Source organism: Asterias rubens, chromosome 17, assembly GCF_902459465.1.
Source record: "Asterias rubens chromosome 17, eAstRub1.3, whole genome shotgun sequence".
NCBI classification, from domain to species: Eukaryota; Metazoa; Echinodermata; class Asteroidea; order Forcipulatida; family Asteriidae; genus Asterias; species Asterias rubens.
In genome coordinates, this window is record NC_047078.1 from 6,535,513 (window position 1) to 6,555,397 (window position 19,885).

The 19,885-nt window shown below is 38.2% G+C and overlaps 1 protein-coding gene across 3 annotated transcripts in view; it reads left to right on the plus strand.

Moving 5' to 3' along the window:
* The window catches only part of LOC117301445 (E3 ubiquitin-protein ligase CBL-B-like), a 31,393-nt gene that overhangs the window by 3,324 nt on the left and 8,184 nt on the right, over positions 1-19,885 (plus strand). Inside the window, exons 2-8 of one of the 3 annotated variants that reach the window (XM_033785434.1) lie at positions 5,139-5,417; positions 9,387-9,524; positions 11,000-11,219; positions 12,487-12,507; positions 15,030-15,191; positions 15,544-15,829; positions 16,228-16,785. In XM_033785434.1, coding sequence (XP_033641325.1) covers positions 5,139-5,417; positions 9,387-9,524; positions 11,000-11,219; positions 12,487-12,507; positions 15,030-15,191; positions 15,544-15,829; positions 16,228-16,785 — 1,664 coding nt within the window. The remainder of the gene's footprint in view (positions 1-5,138; positions 5,418-9,386; positions 9,525-10,999; positions 11,220-12,486; positions 12,508-15,029; positions 15,192-15,543; positions 15,830-16,227; positions 16,786-19,885) is intronic. The other 2 variants (XM_033785436.1, XM_033785435.1) reach the window with 2 other exon arrangements.

A 19,885-nucleotide genomic window follows, 5' to 3' on the forward strand; every position in this document is an offset into this window, starting at 1 on the left:
TATTTTAATATGTAAGTGAGAATTTACTTCTTTCTCAAAAACGATGTTTCTTCAGAGGCAGCCGTTTCTCACAATTTTTTATACTACAGCTCTCCCTTGCTCGTTACTTCGTAAATTTTAAATGCTACCAATTTATTTGATTAGTTACCAATAGTAATTAGTGCCCTTTAAGACATTGCTACCTCGGTGTCATCCTCTGCTATTATAATTATGCACAATGGATACTTTCTGGTGCATTATCTTTTAAGCAGACTATAATGTTGTTGTTTTTTTACATTCATGAGTTATAAAATACAATGAACAGATGAAAAAAGAAAATATTTGCATACATTTTAAGGTGATTCAGTATTGGTATTGGCCTACGTAGTAGAGGGAAAAGTAAACCTTTAAGTTTGTCTAATTTTAAAAACAAATAACAATATTATTTAATGGGCCTTTTGATGTGGACATTGGTTCAATTTGAAAGCTTGGTCACAAGTTTCATATAACAAAATCTTCTAAAGAGATTCAGATGTAAGCCGTTTTCTAGTTCCGTATTATGTATCATCTGTGGTTGGATCATAGCTACGCACTGAGAAATACCCTCAGAAATGCCAATTCAGACCAACCATGTTTCTGTTTGAAGTGAGTCTGAACTCATAATATCTTACCCCCTTACCTAAAGCAATGCTGTACAAAAAAAAACATTTTAATTGCCTCCAAAAGATCCAAAGTTGATAAACTGTTTTGTACATGTTCAAGAAAAGTTCTGCAAATCTTTGTAATTGATCGAACTTAATCGTTTCCTGTTACAACTTATAAATAAAATCTCATCAAGATGAGTCAGCATTGTTTCTTTTGGCTTCATCACGTTCATCACGCTCATGTTTCCATTTTGGGTGCACTGTTTTGTTAGGGTTCAAACTGAGTTTGTCTTGAATTAACCCGCAGTTCCAATATCCCTCCTATGCCAACGAGGTTGCAAGTCTCACGCGTAATCAAATATTGGGAATATATGCATAAAATAATAAACCTGTGAAAATTTGAGCTCAATTGGTCGTCGAAGTTGCGAGATAATAATTAAAGAAAAAACACCCTTGTCACACGAAATTGTGTGCTTTTAGATGGTTGATTTTGAGACCTCAAATTTTAATATAAAGGTCTCGAAATCAAGTTCGTGGAAAATAACTTCTTTCTCAAAAACTATGTCACTTCAGAGGGAGCTGTTTCTCACAATGTTTTATACTATCAACCTCTCCCCATTACTCGTCACCAAGTAAGGTTTTATGCTATAATTTGAGTAATTACCAATAGTGTGCACTGCATTTAAAGAGCTCAAGTTTGTTTGGGAGGAAAGATCCACAAAACTGCTGATAGTTTTTTTGACAAAGCACTAAAGAAGTCTTAAGATGGGTTGTCAAATGCCAGTGGTAATTTGTATTGGGGCATCACACTTTGCTTATGATTAAGATTGACTCTCACAACATTGTATATCAATTATAAATTTTTGTGAAATCTAGCCCAGGACTGTACATCAGTTTTTCAAGATCATATCAAAATGGAAAACAGAATCTATACACAGTGTCATGGCCGAGTGGTTAAGAGCATCGAATTCAAGTTCGGATGCTGATTCACCGGAGTGTGGGTTCGAATCCCGGTCGTGACACTTGTGTCCTTGAACAAGATACTTTACTATAATTGCTTCTCTTCACCCAGGGGTATAAATGGGTACCTGCGAGGGTAGAGGTTGATATTGTGTATGAAAAAGCCATAAGCGCTTTACAGGCAGCTCAGGGCTGTATACTCCCAGGGAGCTGAGAAACATTACGGGGATGTTATTGGCCCCATGACCAGGGCACTAATGTAAAGAGCGTTGATCCGGTTATTGTGAAATGCGCTAGATATAAGAATTTGTTATTATTATTATTTACAAACAGTTCTAATTGAACATGCTGAATGACTAGCACAAGATGGAATTCTTTACCTACCCTAACCAAACACCAGCCTTCAAGCGTGCCCTCAAAACCCACCTTTCTTTGTAGCTGGCTGCTTTGTTCTGTCATTTCCCCCTTCTTTCTCAGCGCCTTGTATCCCTTGGCAATTTGGCACGTTATAAATACTGTTATTAGGTGTGCGTGCTGATGCACGAACACCTATTGTTATTGCTCTGGTTTTTTTTTTCTTCTCCATCTTCCTTCTTCTTCCCGTCAACTCTTATCTACAGCATAACTCAAGATTCAAGCCAAACTGAACCTTGAAACTCACCAGACAATTGAACCTCAATACGAAGACGGCACAGTTTTCATTACGTCATGATGACGTCATTAGGTGTCAAATTACAGGGTTTTTAAAGTTGAAAAGGGACCATTTTCGTTTTGCTGTATCTCAACGAATATGAAAGCTATGATGTTCAAAGTTTTCGCATCTGATAGACCAAGACTGGGGCAACATTTGAAAAGTTAACGCCAAAATCGTACGACCTTAGCATCCGGGTCGTTACCCTGGGTCGAAGTTCACCTTCGGGTTTTTTTCGTCAAAAAACAACTTTCGAGCTTTTCTACGGAATAACTCAAGATTGAGATTGAATGGAATGTTGAAACTCAACAGATAGTTGAACCTCAGTATCAAGACAACACATACTTAATTACGTCATTATGACGTCATCGGGAATTGAATTACGTTAGATCAAAGTTTAATATTTGTAAAAATCATAACTCAAAAACTATGAATCGGATTTTGACAATCTACACATCATCGGATAGATCATTAAAAGTTGGACAAATGCTTCACAGAACACGTAAAATATTTTTAATACTTCTAGTGCAAAACAAAATTTGAAAATTTCATAAAATCTTATCGTATTCATGTTTTTAAAACTACTGATCATTTCAACGTAATTTTTGTTTCAGATTGTAAAACAGCAATCCCGCTCAATCTTTTGCACAGAAATAACAAAATTTGGACCTTTAAATCAGTCGAAAAGGGACGTCAAAGCACCTGTTGACCCACGCGTTTACCCCATTTTGATCAACAACGCACGCTATGTAACATCGAGCGCTGAGTGAATCGCGGTGAATCACAGTAGTTGAGTAATAATGAACAACGTCTTGCACCAAAACTACAAGTAGGAATACATATGCATTGATGTTATAAGATACATTATACACCTTCAGATAGTCCATCACATAATTATAAAATGTTTACAAGTCATACATCAGCTGAAAGGTTTTAATGAACTAGTCAGGATCTACACAAATGAAATCAGTTTAAACTTGGCTTCTTGTTCAAACCAGAGGTTGAAAATAATTGGTCAAAGAAAAATAATTTCACAACCACACATTTGATTTTTTATATATTTATACGTCATTGGGTAGGTATGTAACAACTTAAGAAACGATACACAACATTGACTATTAAACCTTGACCTCCAGTTAAACAGGAATATGCAGTTAATTATTTAAAAAAATATTACCCCAGAACCAGAAATTAGTTGTTTATTATCTGAACGTCGTCAGATAAGGCTTTGAAAAACATTACTAACGCTATAGTTTGTGACCTGACAAAATTGTCTTCCGGTTCAAACCGGATGTTTAATATTTGAAAAAAATCATAACATCTGAACCGTACATTGGATTTTTTCAATCTATGCATCATCTGAAAGGTCTTAATAGACTTATCACGTGCTATACAATATGCGACCCTGTTTGACCTTGACTTCCAGTTAAAGTTGGAAACTGATATATAATGTTTGAAAAATAAAAAAAATCCTAAACCACATGATTTGGTTTTTATCATCTATACGTCAAAAGAAAGAACTCAAAAGACATCACCAACGCTACCAAGTGTGACCTCATTTGACAGTACCTTCCGGTTCAAAACGGAAGTTGAAACTTTATATTTGAAAAAATCATAACTTCTAAACCAAATATTGGATTTTTACAACCCATCCATCATTTAAAAGGTCTTAATAAACTTATCACGCGCTACATAAAAAGTAACCGCTATTTGACCTTTTATCCGATGCAAATTGGAAGTTGGTGTTTAATTTGTAAAAAAATCATAACTCCTTAACCAGTCATTGGATTGATGAGGTAAAATGTTGTCACCAATTCATTCACTCACTCACCACGAACACCTTGTTTTTGTAGTAAACAAAAACTGTACATGTACAGTTATTATTATTATTTTTATTTTTAAGATTCATCTTATTGCCTGACAGGAAAGTTTACTGTGATACTAAACATAAATTGTTGTTATATTAACATACTACACAGTGAGGTACTCAATTGAAAAGACCTTAACAGCTGACCTTGAGGTTACTAACCCAAGGCTAAAATCACTGGCCCTGGGCCTGAGGGTTCACAATTTGGGACCCTGATACTCATTCATTTCAGTGTTTTGGGGAGTTCTAAAAAATAGTACACTTTGAGGATAAGTTGGCAGCTGCTTTAACTAAACTTAATTTAAAGGGAAGGTACATGTTTGGTAATTACTCATAACAAATATTAACTTAAAAACTGACTTGGTAACGAGCATTGGAGAGCTGTTGATAGTATAACCATTGTGGGAAACGACTAGAAGTCTTTTATTCTTATCTGAAAGCACAGGAATTCGTCCAACAAGGGTGTTTTTTCTTTCATCATTTTCTCGCAAATTCGATAACCAATTGAGCCCAAATTTTCACAGGCTTGTTATTTTGTGGTTATGATGGGATACACCAAGTTAGCAGACTGGTCTTTGACAATTACCAAACGTGTACCTGCCCTTTAAAAGCTTTCTGCCAGGGCTAATTTCATTGGTCTGATTTTTAGAAAGAAATTACAGAGCTCGAACTTAGTCCAGATATGTACATTGTACATGAAGCTACTCTTTTGAAGCAGAAGCAATGGCAGAGAATTTTTGGTACATGTAGGTTTAGCAAAAATAAGCAGGTTACCTGTGCGACATGAATGCTGACTTGATACATTTAGGCTGGCAACCTTGTAAGCATGATGTTGTGCTTAGGAACTTTGTGAACTCTCTATGATTTCAGGTCCAGATTGAAATTGATCTTTTGACTTCATTCTATATTCCTGTTTTTTACCTTTTATCACAAATGATATCAATCATGTCAATGGAACTTAACTCATGTCTTATAAACTTTACTTTCTCCCCACCAGTACGATCGTGTCGTGGAAGGCGTTCAGTCAGAGCCTGTATGAAGTTCACAGTTTCCAGAAAGGACTGGAGGCCTACGCCCTCAAGACCACCATCGATCTGACGTGCAACGACTACGTCTCCAACTTTGAGTTTGACGTCTTCACCCGGCTGTTCCAGCCGTGGAACACCATCGTACGCAACTGGAACTGCCTCGCCGTTAATCACAAGGGCTACATGTCTTTCATGACGTACGATGAGGTGAAGAACCGGTTGCAGTCGTACATGGATAAACCAGGAAGGTAAATTTAAATACAGGGACCTGTGGTAAACATATTAATAATATCGAAGTCTTATAGCGCACGTATCTACCAAACAAGGTAATCAAGGCGCTGAGTATACGTACAAACTTTCAGAAAGGTAGGTTATTGCAGTGATGAATTTTAAGACCCAATTAGTTAGCACCTTATAAGGGTTTACAAGGTGCTACGCGCATACAGCAGCACCCAGGAACACCGGGGCGAACCCCTTCTCTTTTCGATAAGTTCACATTGTTCTTTTAGATGCATTACACAACATATGGGACCAACTGCTTTACGTCCCATCCGCAGGACGAAGCAATGGTTGTGTTACTTAAAAGGACACAAGTGTCACGGCTTGGGATTTGAACCCACACTCTGCTGATCAGAAACACCAGAGTTTGAATTTGGTGAGCTTAACCACTCGGCCACAACACTTTTTCTTCCACACGTATTGTTATCTTACATACCTGTAGGTCCTCTTCCAAACGCGGCTTCGGCTTTGGATGCGGCTTGAGGCTCCGTTCTCGCGTCTGAAGCTCTGAGGCGCGTATATGCAAAGCATGCGCAATTGTCAAATCAACCGGTGGGGCCAAGCTAGCCTGAGCCGAATCCAAAGCCGAAGCCGTCGTTTCAAAAAGAGCCACAGGAAGTAATGGGCTAGTTGGAGGCAGTCAGGTTTGCTCAGTGGTTTCTCTCCATGCCTTTCACCTCTGTGAACCCCTGTTCGAGCTTGTACGAGCCTTTCATGATGGGTTTTTCAGTCCCTACCTGGCTGCGTGGATTTTTCCCCAAGGGGTTAAAAGACCCTTCCCATGAAATATGTAAATTGCACATAGGGCGTGCGCACTAACGTGGTTGGCAAAATGAGGGAACATCGCGCTGTTTTATACACGGCTAATGGGTGCGTGATGCAGACGCGATTGCGCGTCTGCTTAGTGCCCAACTCTATGGCGTTTGCCAACCAACAGGGTCTACGCATGCGTGAATGTTACTAGCATATTTCATGGGAAGGGTCCATTCCTCACCTCGCTACATGTAAGCATAGACTGTCAATGTTTTTGAACACACTAGGCCTACAGTTTATTTGCTGTTTTCTTTAACAACAGACACTGTTTTCAGCTGAAATGTTCACAGGTGATCTTTATTGTACATTGTACACGTACAATGTACATGTACATTTGTAGGGCCCATCTATCTGGATAAGTTGTCCTACAGTCGTATAAGTCTATTAAATCAGTATTGCTTTTTTCAAAAAACAACCGATGACCCTACCTTTTAAACTTGATCATTTACTGTCACAGTGATATTTACAGTATGAACATGGACATGGACAAATTGTATCCATGTGTACTTCATACAAGTACGTATCTAATCATGCATAAACGCAGGGTTATAACTTGTGCCGTTGCACAGGCTTACACTGACTGTACACTACATGCAAACAAAAGTGAACCATTTCCTTGTTGCGATGGCTAATGACAATATGTTCCTGGAGAAATATATTGCAAATACAATGCCTGACAGTTACAGGGTACAGTATGAAGATAAACACCAGTTTCTGCTGGCAAACAATTAATTGTGTCTGTGTCAAATCGTCTCTTAAAGGAACACGTTGCCTTGGATCAGTCGAGTTACATGTAGTCTTTGAAAAGCGTTTGTAACCGTTTGTTATAAAATACATGATTAGAAAGATATTTTAAAAGTAGAATACATGTGTAATGATCCACACAAGTATCACTCGAAATTGCGTGGTTTTCCTCTTACCTCGTCGTCAAACACGGTTGGCCATTTATTTTTTATATGGGAAGTCAAATTTTTGACTCCCATAAATGGCCAACCGTGTTAGTTCACAATGTTAAAGGAAAACCACGTAATTTCGAAGCAAGTATGCATACGTGTAAATCATTTTATTCTACCTTTTAAAACATCTTTCCAACCATTCATTTTTATAAAAAATGGTTAGAAAACGCTTTTTATTGACCAACTCGTCCAATCCAAGGCAACGTGTTCCTTTAATATAATAGCTCTTACGCAAGAGTTTGATGCATTTCTTTCTAATGTTGCGAATGTGCACAATAGTTTATTTTGGTTCGTGTTTTTTTGGTGTCATTCTGCTTGATAATATCATGTTGGAAACTCATTCATCATCATAGCCAGAATTGAGGAGAGTTCCATTTCTAATCTGGGTCAATTCACTTCCTGGAATTTTTGTTAGAGAGAATGTATGACTTGCATACGCCAGTAATGTATGTACATTTACTGTGGGTATTGTGTACGAGCAGAAAAAAAGGAAAGAAGAAAACTCGAAGGGGGAAGTGAGTGTTGTGATAACAAAAAATTCTATGACAGAGCCATTGAACACCTGCACAATGGACGGTACATGTACTATGATAGGGGGTCTACTGTAATGTTCATCCATTCAAAAGCATACTGTACACTGTACATTTTACTTGTCATGCTTGTTGTATACTGTCATGACTGTATGAACGACACCCTAGGCCTACTACATAAGCTTGGGCGATATCACGATATTATCGAATAACGCGATATTAATTTGGACACGATTTCGATATCGGATGGATTTGGTTTTAATCGAAATATCGATATATCGATATATTGATTAAATATCGCGATGTATTTGCTAGCTGAGACATCTTGCACCCCATAGGTTTGGTGTAAACCCAGAAGAATAGGTCATTAGAACACCTCTCTTATGATAGGACTGTCTCTTCTACAACTTTCACTTGGAGTTTTAAGACTGATGATGTCAAATTTCATTAATCGCGATTATATCAAATATCGCGATATATTGTCGGCGATATATCGTGAATAAAATAAATCGATATCGCCCAAGCTTACTACTACATGTACATTGTAATAACAAGTGCTTTTTACAATGTAATCATAAATTAACATGGAACAAAAATCGGAACCGGGTACAAATTTCACTTCCATTTCAAAACTGTGTGTGGGCGAGTCAGTTTAAGAAAAAAATCAAACTCATTTTTTTTTTTTTTTTTTTTTTTTTTTTTTTTTCAGAATTTGAAAGTTTAACAGTTTTCCTCTTTTGTATGATTAGCTACTGACAAATTGACACAATTGAGCATTATGGGATGTTGTTATTTGGTGTTCTACATATTGAATGTGGCGTGTAGTGGCAGAGAGGTCTAGCGCACTGTACTCAAGTTTTGGTGTTTCTAAATAGCAGGGTGCAGGTTCCAGTCCTAGTCTTGACTTACACTTGTTCCATTTTTATTTCGCTGGTGGGACTGGTCCGGTCTAAAGGTTACTGGTCCACTTTTTACTATGTAAAACTGTTAGTCTGGGGCCTGTGGTATGGGGGTGTACCAAATACAGAGGGCCTTTGATTACTGTTCTGAATTCAGAACTCTTATCATATTTAAATTTTCAAAACGGAGTTTTTACATGGGTAATTTAAATGAATTTTAAAGGCAGTGGTTATTACTCAAAATAATTGTTAGCATTAAAACTAACTTGGTAATGAGCATGAGAAAATGCTCCCTCTGAAGTAACGTGGTTTTTGAGAAAGAAGTAATTTTCCATGAATTTGATTTTAAGATCTCAGAGTTAGATTTTGAGGTCTTGAATCGAAATCAAGCATCTGAAAGCACACCACTTTGTGTGACAATGGTGTTTTTTTCTTCCGTTATTATCTCACAACTTCTTCGACGACCAATAGGAGACTTTCCAACGCTAGGTGGCAGCAGACATACCGGGTAAATTTCCATTGTTTACGTAGTTCTGAACATGCGCATAATTCTGAGAACAATGGATTTACCCGGTAAGTCTGCTGCCCTCTATCGTCCCAGAAAGTCTCCCATTGAGTTCAAATTTTCGCAGGTATGTTATTTGTGCATGTTGAGATACACCAAGTGAGAAGACTGAGTCTTTGACAATTACCGAAGATGTCCACTGTCTTTATACTTTCCACTATGTTTCTTTCTACAGTTACATCTTCAGACTGAGTTGCACTCGTCTTGGTCAGTGGGCGATCGGTTACGTCACTCAAGAAGGAAGCATTCTTCAAACCATACCCCAGAATAAGTCACTATGCGAGGCCCTCATTGACGGAAATAGGGAGAAGTTGTAAGTTTTGTTTCAGATCTCGCGTTTAGTAGACAATAATACAAATAGTGAAACAGCGCCCTCACTGAGGTCAAAGAAAATCATTGGCTGAGAGTTGTGTGTGGCGTGTACGAATATGTGTGTGCGTGTTTGCATCATTTTGCCTCAGAAATGACTGTCTATGCAGGGGTGGGGGGTCTATCCATTAGCCTTTGAATTTTAACCCCACAGTCCCAAATCCCCTAAAATCTTATTCACAAAGTTTTGTGACTTAAATTGCAGGCCAATAGTTATAGCAATTGCTTACAAATCATTGTGCCAGGCATCTCAATTTTATCATAGTCCAAACATTTGGGCGTTGAGTTTAAAAACATGTACCATAGAGTAGAGTATTTTGATGAATTTAGTACTGTTCTTTCATATTGTCTGCTCTTGAGCATGTGTCCAGGCACACCAATCTAGACACAAAAAAAAACTAGGTTACCAAACAGAGTAGAGGATTTTGTAAGAAAGTGGACGGTAGCAAAAGGCACAAAATTATGCTCATGGGTCATGCATATTGACTCATTGCACAAGTTTAAATAGTTGTTTAAAGGCACTGTATACATTAGGTAATTGTCAAAGACCAGTGTTCTCACTTGGTGTATCCCATCATAAGCATAAAATAACAAGCCCGTGAAAATTTGGGCTCAATTGGTCATCGAAGTTGCGAGAAAATGATGAAAGAAAAAACACCCTTGTTGGACGAATTTGTTTGCTTTCAGATAGGAATAAAAGACTTCTAGCTAGAAGTCTTTTAATATTTTAGTGAGAAATTACCTCTTTCTCAAAAACTACGTTACTTGAGAGGGAGTCGTTTTCCACAATGTTTTATACTATCAACAGCTCTCCAATGCTCGTTACCAAGTCAGTTTTGAGGTTAATATTTGTTTTTAATAATTACCAAATGTGTACCTTCCCTTTAACTCGCTGGAGAATGATAGTAACAGTAGGTGGGTTAATCGTATACTGAGTGGCAATTTTCTTTTCCAGCTATCTACTCCCGGACAGGGACGATGATAATCGAGACCTAAATTCCATTAATAATAATGTAATAGCCTCTTGAGGAACACATGGATCCACATAAGAAATGATAGTAGCAGTAGGAGGGTTAATCATGTACTGAGAGGGCATTTGTTTTTGCAGCTGCATGTATCTATGAATTCCCAGACGGGGACAACGACAATCCAGACCTTACTGCCATCAATTACATGTAAGCCTCTGGAGGAACACGTCCACATGAAAAAATGATAGTAACAGTAGGAGGGTTAACCATATCCATGTACTGAGTGGGTATTTTCTTTTCCAGCTATCTATTCCCGGACGGGGACGACGATAATCCGGACCTAACTTCCATCAGCACTAAACCTCTTGAGGAATATATCCACATAAAAAATGATAATAAGAGTACTTGTAGGAGGGTTAATGGTATACTGAGCGGCCATTTTCTTTTCCAGCTATCTATTTCCGGACGGGGACGATGATAACCCAGACCTAACTTCCATCAATACTAAACCTCTTGAGGAGCACATCCACGTGTCGCAAGATCAGTACGCCCTCTACTGCGAGATGGGCTCCACCTTTCAGCTCTGTAAGATTTGCACGGAGAATAACAAAGACATTCGCCTGGAGCCGTGCGGACATTTACTCTGCTCTTCGTGCTTGAATGCTTGGCAGGTAATTGTGTTTAATTTGCTAATAAATAAAAAATGAAAACAAAAAGCTATGGTTACTTTTACGTGCCATTTTCTTGAAACTGTTTATTTTCATCTTAAAATTTGCATTGTAAAATGTAGGGTGCAAAATTAACTATTGGCAGGTAATGTACAAATAAAGTCTAGATGCATGATCATTTGATGATCTGTTTTTTTTTGTGTTGATTTATATATTTTAAGTTGCTTTTAAACAAACAAAAGTTGAAAACAAAAAGCTAGGGTAGCTTAGGATAACATTTTCCTTGAAACTATTTTTGTTTTCATCTTAATGTTTGCATTGGAAAATGTAAGGTGCAAATTCATGGTTGCCCAGATGGGCCAAAAGGAAAAAATCATCTTGGCAACCTGTGATCAAATTGTTGTTGACCGTCAGCCAACTATTAAAAGAAAAAAAGAACTTGGGCTTAGTATTCGAAAGATCGTTCGATTTTTCTACATAAAACTTTATGAATATATAAAAAGTATACATGTATAGTATGCATCTCTGTTGTTGATTAGCAAATTGCTTCAGAAAGCTTCAAAGATCATTTATTAATCACTCTCCTATAAAGAGCATTGCAAAAGGCATTTTATTATGTTCGTGCAACCAAACTCACTTGCAAGCATTCTGATTTTCAGTTGTTGGTTGCCCCAGGGCAACCATTAAATTTTCTTAATTTTTCACGAAGGAAAATGTGTATTAAAGGCAGTGGACACTATTGGTAGTTACTCAAAATAATTATTATCATAAAACCTTTCTTGATTACGAGTAATGGGGAGAGGTTGATAGTATAAAACATTGTGAGAAACGGCTCCCTCTGAAGTGACGTACGTGTAGTTTTTGAGAAAGAAGTCATTTTCCACAAATTTTATTTTGAGACCTCAGACTTAGAATTTGAGGTCTCGAAATCAAGCATCTGAAAGCACACAACTTTGTGTGACCATGGTGCGACTGGGTGTTTTTTTTCTTCATTATTATCTCGCAACTTCAAGGACCGATTGAGCTATAATTTTCACAAGTTTCTTATTTTATGCATATGTTGAGATACACCAACTGTGAAGACTAGTCTTTGACAATTACCAAGTGTCCAGTGTCTTTAAGAAATTTAAGTTAGTGCTGCTTATGTTTTGTTATCTGCCAATGACAAATCTGATTTTGTTTAATTTCTTATTTCTCTCCAAATCTCCATGTCTCTCCTCCCTCCGTTTTCTCTGTTGCATAATCCATGCCTTTATTGCCATGGTAACAGACACGAATGAACGCGAATAAGGTAAGTTCTGCAGTCTGTTTTTGTTTTTAAAAAAAAATCCACACATTTTAGCTTAAGTGTGTTCGCAGTTAGAATATTCAGGACAGATGAATTTATTTATTTCCTGATTTGGCGATAACCAAGTAATGATTCATTTTGCTCAGCGGAGAAATTTTTGCTTAGCAGTTCTACATGTCAATAGATTACCAGCCAAAGTATTATTGAACATTTTGCATAACCTGTGACTGGTACCCCCATTTTGGTTTACTTGCAACTACGGCTGTGTCCGAAGCAGCGACTTCTGCTAAAGCTAATGTACATATGTCTAGATTGTGCGCGTCTGCCTTTTCTTCAACACTGGCAGACGCCCTGATCTAGCTGTAACTGTAGCCGAAGTCGCCAGTTCGGACTTCGCCCAAGTTTTAAGCAGTTTTCCCTGCTGAACAACTTTATGAAATAAAGTCAACTCTGTTGGCATTGCTGACTCTGATGACATCCTACACTTAAAGAAGGGCAAAGCAAAAGTCAACAGTTATTAAATTTACCGGATTTTTAATTCTTGTATACATGTAGTTTCATCTGTGCTTGCGTCGCTGTGGACAACCAAAGTGGTTTGACACGTTACTTTGACAAAAAATGTCTGTTTATTGTAGAGATGTATTGGTTTATTTCATAAACACCAACATTACAACGAATGTACAGTACAGTATGGCAGCCAATAGGTTGAATTGGACTGGTACAATACATAAATTTCTTTAAAAGCTGCTCTAAAAAGGTTAAACACGCATAAAGTCCTCATACTAAATATTAAAGACCATAAAAAGATATGGTTGTGTATGCATGTTCAATATTGAAATTTATTGTTCTCTTTTATAGAACTTATCCAGATTGTTTATTGAGAGCAAAGATCAAGAATAGTTTTCAAATTGTTCACCCAACAAAAAGAGATTGATAGTTTTGTATAAATCCCCCATTTTATGGAGCTTCTATGCTTAGAGTAGAAATAACTTAAAGTTGCCTTTTAACATCTGACAAAAATGAAAAGTTGCATCCCCTTAAAGGAACACGTTGCCTTGGATCGGACGAGTTGGTCTTCAAAAAGCGTTTGTAACCCTTTTTTTATAACATGCATATTGGTTGGAAAGATGTTTTAAAAGTAGAATACAATGATCCACACAAGTTTGCCTCGAAATTGCGTGGTTTTCCTTTTACTGTGCGAGCTAACACCGTCGGCCGTTTATGGGAGTCAAAAATATGACTCCCGTAAATGGCCGACCATGTTAGTCGATGAGGTAAAAAGAAAACCGTGCAATTTTTTACACTATCTTTTTACCCATATGCATTTTATAAAAAAAAAAAAAAGGTTGCAAACTCGACCGATCCAAGGCAACGTGATCCCTCTGCCTCCGCTTCCCAGGTTGTATAAAAAACTTTGGTGTTATCCCCTAACTTTATGGCAGTTACACAGGTTCAGGCACCAAGGCATCTTCTCCTTGGTAAAGGGCACTCTTTGACCAAAACACAAGCTCACAAAATTCTTAATAAATCTCGAACTTTTGCTAATATACCCAGTCCGCATTGATAAAATGTCTTCAGTAGTATCTTTTGTATCATTTGAAAGCATAAAATCGCCGAAAAATTGTTCACCCCAAATCGGGAAAATCTACCCATGCCGGCATCACAGATTTTTTGGGGGATTTTTGACCAAAAACACAAACTCAAGAAATTCTTAATGAATCTCAAACTTTTGCGAATGTATTCAGTCTGCACTGATAAAATGTCTTCAGTAGTATCTTCTGTATCATCCGAAAGTATAAAATCACCGAAAAACTTTCACCCCCAAATCTGAAAAGAGCACCAAGGCAATGGCCAGGGGGCATGGAGGCAATCGCCATCGTTGCCTCCGTGACGTATCAGGCCTGCAGGTTGTTTAATCCTACATGTGTACTTGATGTTATGTTATAAAAACAAACATGCAATTTTTTGGCTGATGTCCTGTTCTTATCTTTCAAATAATAAACCGTCAAGGGTTTGGGTACTTTTAAATTGACACAAAGCACAAGCGTCCAGTGATTTGCATTAAACTTGAAGGGTTTATTTTAAAGATAGGCCTAATTATGGTACATGTACATGTAGAAAGCTTCCCTTAAAATATTAGGCACTAAGATGGTGTAATTTTTGACGAATGAGTAAAACAATTTTACAAAAACAACTTTCGTCTGAGTGTCTATTTTAGCATACTACGGATTTATGTTTTCTCCTGAAAACATCACCCTGTGATTTTCACCTTTTGTTTTTTTCTTTCAAAAGCTGAAACTTCTACAGGTAAATTATGTTACAAACGTCTTCATTCTCAGTGAGTAGGGATTCATGTCATAGCCAAAAACATGATCTACAAAACCCTTGAATACAGGCATGCAAGTTTTTGACTGGTGTCCTGTTTTTATCTTTCAAGTTATAAACCACAAGCGAAACTGACTGCGTAATTTGTAAAGTCTTTCACAGTCTTGTAAGATGTTCCCATTTGTCTTGTTGTATTATAGGACAGTGACGGCCAGGGCTGCCCATTCTGTCGTTGTGAGATCAAAGGAACTGAGATCATTGTGATTGACCCCTTTAATAACCCTAGTAGGGATGAGAGACATAACGAAGCGATGGAGAAACACGACTTTGATTTCGACGACGATGATGATGAGTGTCTAGAGGTAAGTAATAACAAATAATAATAAACATTTATCATGCTGCCTCCATCTTGGTCATGTTCCTCGTATTGAACAACAATAATGAATGCTAGTTATCAATTTTTTTAGTTAGGAACCAGACTATTTTGTTCTTCCAGCCTCGGTTTGGTAACATTGATATCAATGGGAGAAATCCAAGATGGCTGCACCCTGGAAAAGGTCTAAAGTGGCTTTTTATAATGCGCCGTATTTTTTACCGCGTGAGGGCGCTTTCAAACATATTTGTATCACTTCCAGGGTAATTTTCATGCATAAATTTATTTTTAAAGTCAATTGTTGCTAATAAACCTTTTTTTTCTTTCTTTCACACCAAAAGCTTCCACCAGAACCAGTCTATGCTGCACCACAGAAGCCGCCCCGAGCCGAGCCCAAGAGGCCAGGCACCGGCAACCTCCCAGCTCTTCCCCCTCGTCGGCCGTCCCCTAACGTCTCTCCCTGCTCATCGCCAAAATCGCCTCGTTCATCGATGGGCGCTGGTAACGACACCGAGGGCGCTACAGGGGGAGGGAGTAAACCCTCCTTCCCGACCCTTCCTCCGCGCCGGTACTTGGATGACCGGAGTGATGGAGAGTCTTATATCAAGGTTGAAAACCACAAATCAGGTGCGATGGTCAAAGACCTGTAGTCTAGACAATCTATGCAAAGAAATGGCTTGACCTAGACAAAATTACAACCAAAATTATATTGTCGGCAAATGTCTCTTGGAACCCTCCCAAACAACATATCAAAAAGAGTTAAAAATGGGAATTAGGTAAACATGCATAATTTGCATAAATTAAAAATGGCATTTTTTGCATCTTTTTTTCACTAACATGCACGCAGATGTCCTGATCGTAGAAGAAATTATATCATTGTCACATCGTACTTGCATAAAAAAGTCTCTTGCAACTCTCCTAAATAGCGTATAAAAAAGTAGGAAAAGGAAGTAAGCTATTGCTTAAATTTCTGCTAATTTTTTTTTTGTCTTTTTTTAATGTGTCTTTTCCTTTCCTTTCTCCAGTTGCCAAGCCGTTACAGACACCAGACAGTCTCTACGATCATCCTCCTCCTCCGCACAGTGGACCTAGGGCCCGCTTAACGCCCCCAGCAACAACAACATCAACCGATCTGATCTCGCTCTCCATGCCCGTAAAAGGTGACAACAGCTTGACCACATGCAGCCCCGCTGCCATGGGTCACACAAACCTTCTCTATGAGAAGCTAAGCAATGCCCAGTTGACGGGTCTTTCCACAGCCCCTGGTTGGTCCTCCTGTGACTCCCTCACCAATCCTTTCCGACTTTCTCTCAGCGACACCAGCCCCGACACCCTCGCCGGGCTTAAGGGGAAACCCCTGGTGCGTAGTGCCGAGGCGCTGGATACCATGCTTTGTGACCCGTTCTCGGCCTTGCATCTCCAGCAGCCTGCAGAGGGCGGTGTTCTGTATGTAAATAATCAGGAGTACCATAATCTACCCTCGCCTCTGCACCCCATGAAGCATCACCCGGTGCCCCCTCTTGCTTCCCAGCTGGAGCAGCACGTTGCCTACGAAAATGTACCGCCCTTAACCAAAGCTCTAGGTACGCTTTCCCTCCTTTCATTTCATCTCATTTGTGATCCATGGTCTACAACAAGAGTCAAGTGTTCAAACGCTACTAGACCCCCAAAAAGGGTCCGACGTCTTAGGCTCGATTTCACAAAGAGCTGAGATTGATCTTAACTACGCATCACTCTTAACTGCTAAGCAAAGTTTGATGTTAAGTTTCAAGTCACTATGGTAATTGTTGACAACTCATCTTAAAGGATTTGGGTAATTTTTGTAACACAAAACACAATGTCCACAGATTTACATTACGCTTACACTGTTTGAAGATAATGGTAGTAGAAAGCTTACCTTTTGCTGAGGTGCTGTAGTTTTTGAGAAATGAGTAAAAACTGTTACTAAACTACTATTTACATGCTAAAATATTTTTCATCTCCTGAGGTGAAAATTATTTTTGTGACTTGTTTTACCCATTTCTCAAAAACTACAAAACTTCAGTAAGAGAAATAGTTTCAGGGAAGCTTTCTACCAGCATTATCTTCAAACTGTGTGAGTTTAATGTTAATCTGTGGACATTGTGTTTTGTGTCCTACATGTACAAAAAGTTCCTAGACCCTTTAAGATGAGTCTTAGTGATTTGTGAAATCGAGCCCTTGTCTTTCAGAGAAATGCAAACTAAAAAAAAAAAAAAAAAAGGAGTCTCGTAAGTCAACCTTTTTGGTGGGTTTTTCCAGTAAATTTTTTAAACGGATTTACCTACCCATAAGACACACACAGTCCCGTGTTGCGTCAAATTGTTATTTCATGTGTTCATCCAATAATTGCAGAACATTTTTGGAATTGTGGCAGAAACAAAAAAATCTATACATCTTTATCCTAGGAAGTTTTAGTTTCAAATCCTAACAAATATGAAAATACTTATTTGAATATCGAATGAACACGGATCAAAGACTCATTTTGTAGAACTTGGACATGAAGTTCACTTGATATTTTCATTTTCGTCCTAGGGTTGCCATGGCAAATTTATTTATTGAAGAACAAATTGTTTCTTTTTTATGTGTGAGAAATTTGCTCTGCACAGTATATATTCATAACAAAAATGCAGCAAAATTAATGACTGAACGCCCGGTCACATTTGCCCCGATAACGAGAACGAAAATGAGAACAATAAAAATGCACGCCCTCGATTGGTTGAATGAGCATGGTTGTGCTCTGCGTTGAGCATTTTAACAAATCAAGGGCGTGCATTTTTATCGTTCTTGTTTTTGTTCTTGTTATCGGGGCCTGTGTGACCAGGCCTTAATTATAATATTATAGCCACTTGAATTATTCATTGAGAAAAAAACTATTCCATGGTAACCCTTGAAAATGCTGTTACATCTTGTGGTGGTTTGGTTGCTTAATAATTTGATTGCAGAGATTTGTGATTTTGTTTTTGTAGGCACATGTCTTTGTTCTTTCTTCTCCTTTTTTTCCTGGTGTTTTTAATCCTGCCATTGATGTTCCTGCACACAATTCAGCAGCGTAAATAGAGTAGTTCCTTCAACTTTTTGGGGGGGAATTGGTGGAATTCTGAATTATTAAAATCAAGCATCATATTCTTCCTGCTTCAAGCTTATTTCTGAATTTGTTTGTTTTGGCCCTCAGAAATTTTCAGCAAACTTTGTAATATTATTTGCACACAAATTAAAGTAAAAATTTAAACACATTTTTGTTTTCCCCTGAGAAAGTTGCCTCCCATCTTAATGTAAAAACACACACAAATTGTGGCTGATTTTGGTGTGGGGTGTCACATAATGTAATTGTTAACAGCAGTAGTTTTATGTTATGTCTGTCATGTCTGTATCAGATTGTCAAACCTTCCTATTCCGGTTGTTTGTGTTTTTATTGATAATAAGAGAACATTTTTGAGCCAAAGCTGGTGTCTATTCAAGGGAGCGTCTCAAAAATCTAAGGTTCTAGTCGCAGAACATTCTCGTGGGTGTACGCCACAAATCCATTGGACCACCGGAGTGTTCCACTTGACCGCATTATTGTGCCGAAGTACGGGAGCATTTTTATGCAAGTGAATGTGCGCATGAGTAGCTGAAAGGTTCCACAAAAAAAAACGCTCGGGCGGTTACAACGGAAGGGTCCATGAGTACGTGCTGGAACACTTATCCGATTCATTTAAAAGACTCGTACTGTTCAGACTTTTGAGACGCTCCCTGACACCTGTGTGAACTTTGACCCAGTCCATGTGTCCCTGTTAATTTCAACTGGGCCAATTTCAAAGAGTTGTTTAAGTACATAACAATTTTGCTCACCATAATATTGGTAACCAGCTAAAATACCTTGTCACATGTATCATCTGTGCTTAGCAGCTGCCGTCTTAAGCAGCTTTTTGAAATTGGGCCCTGGCTTTCGTTTTCACAGTAAGTATTTAGAACCCCCTGTCTTTATAGTGTTCCCCATCCCATCCCTGAAGTCCTTTTTCAGTCAAACATCCATGAGTCTGTTACCACTGTGTGTATACACGTATAGTACTCGTAATGACTAAAAGGGCGTTACATGAACAAGAAGTGTAAATTTGAAAAAAACTAAATCAAAACCAACAAAACAGGGTTATTCTTTGAAGTTGAATGTTTCCAACACACTTTTTTGGAGATCGCTCTTAATCAATAAACTCCATTAACAAGGAGCTCTAAATACAAAAGCAATTTTATGAAACCATAAAAAAAAAGCACCAGTGACCCTACATGTACAGTGCTCAGCAAATGCCGTGTACAATTTATCTTTTAGGTATCGTTCGTTATGCCTAACACACAACAGACACATGGACTTTTGCCCTTAGATGTTGAGGTTGTAGTGGGAAAGGTTTTATTTAGCTTCATCGGAAGTCCATGTTTGCATTAATGGCTCTGGCTTTGGCTGTTGCTAATGGTGATCCAGCTGTAGCCAAAGCTGTAGCCGGCAATTCAGACAGAGCCTCAGTCTGTCTGGTGCCCTGTCAATATCATATGCTGATAGTGAATGGATTTTTGATTGAAGGCACCAGACCAAAGCCATTCATCAGTTCATGTAGATGCTTGTTTGAGGTGACGTGGTTGCAGATTTACTAACTCACTCAGGGTCATTGTCATCACCCAAACTACCTC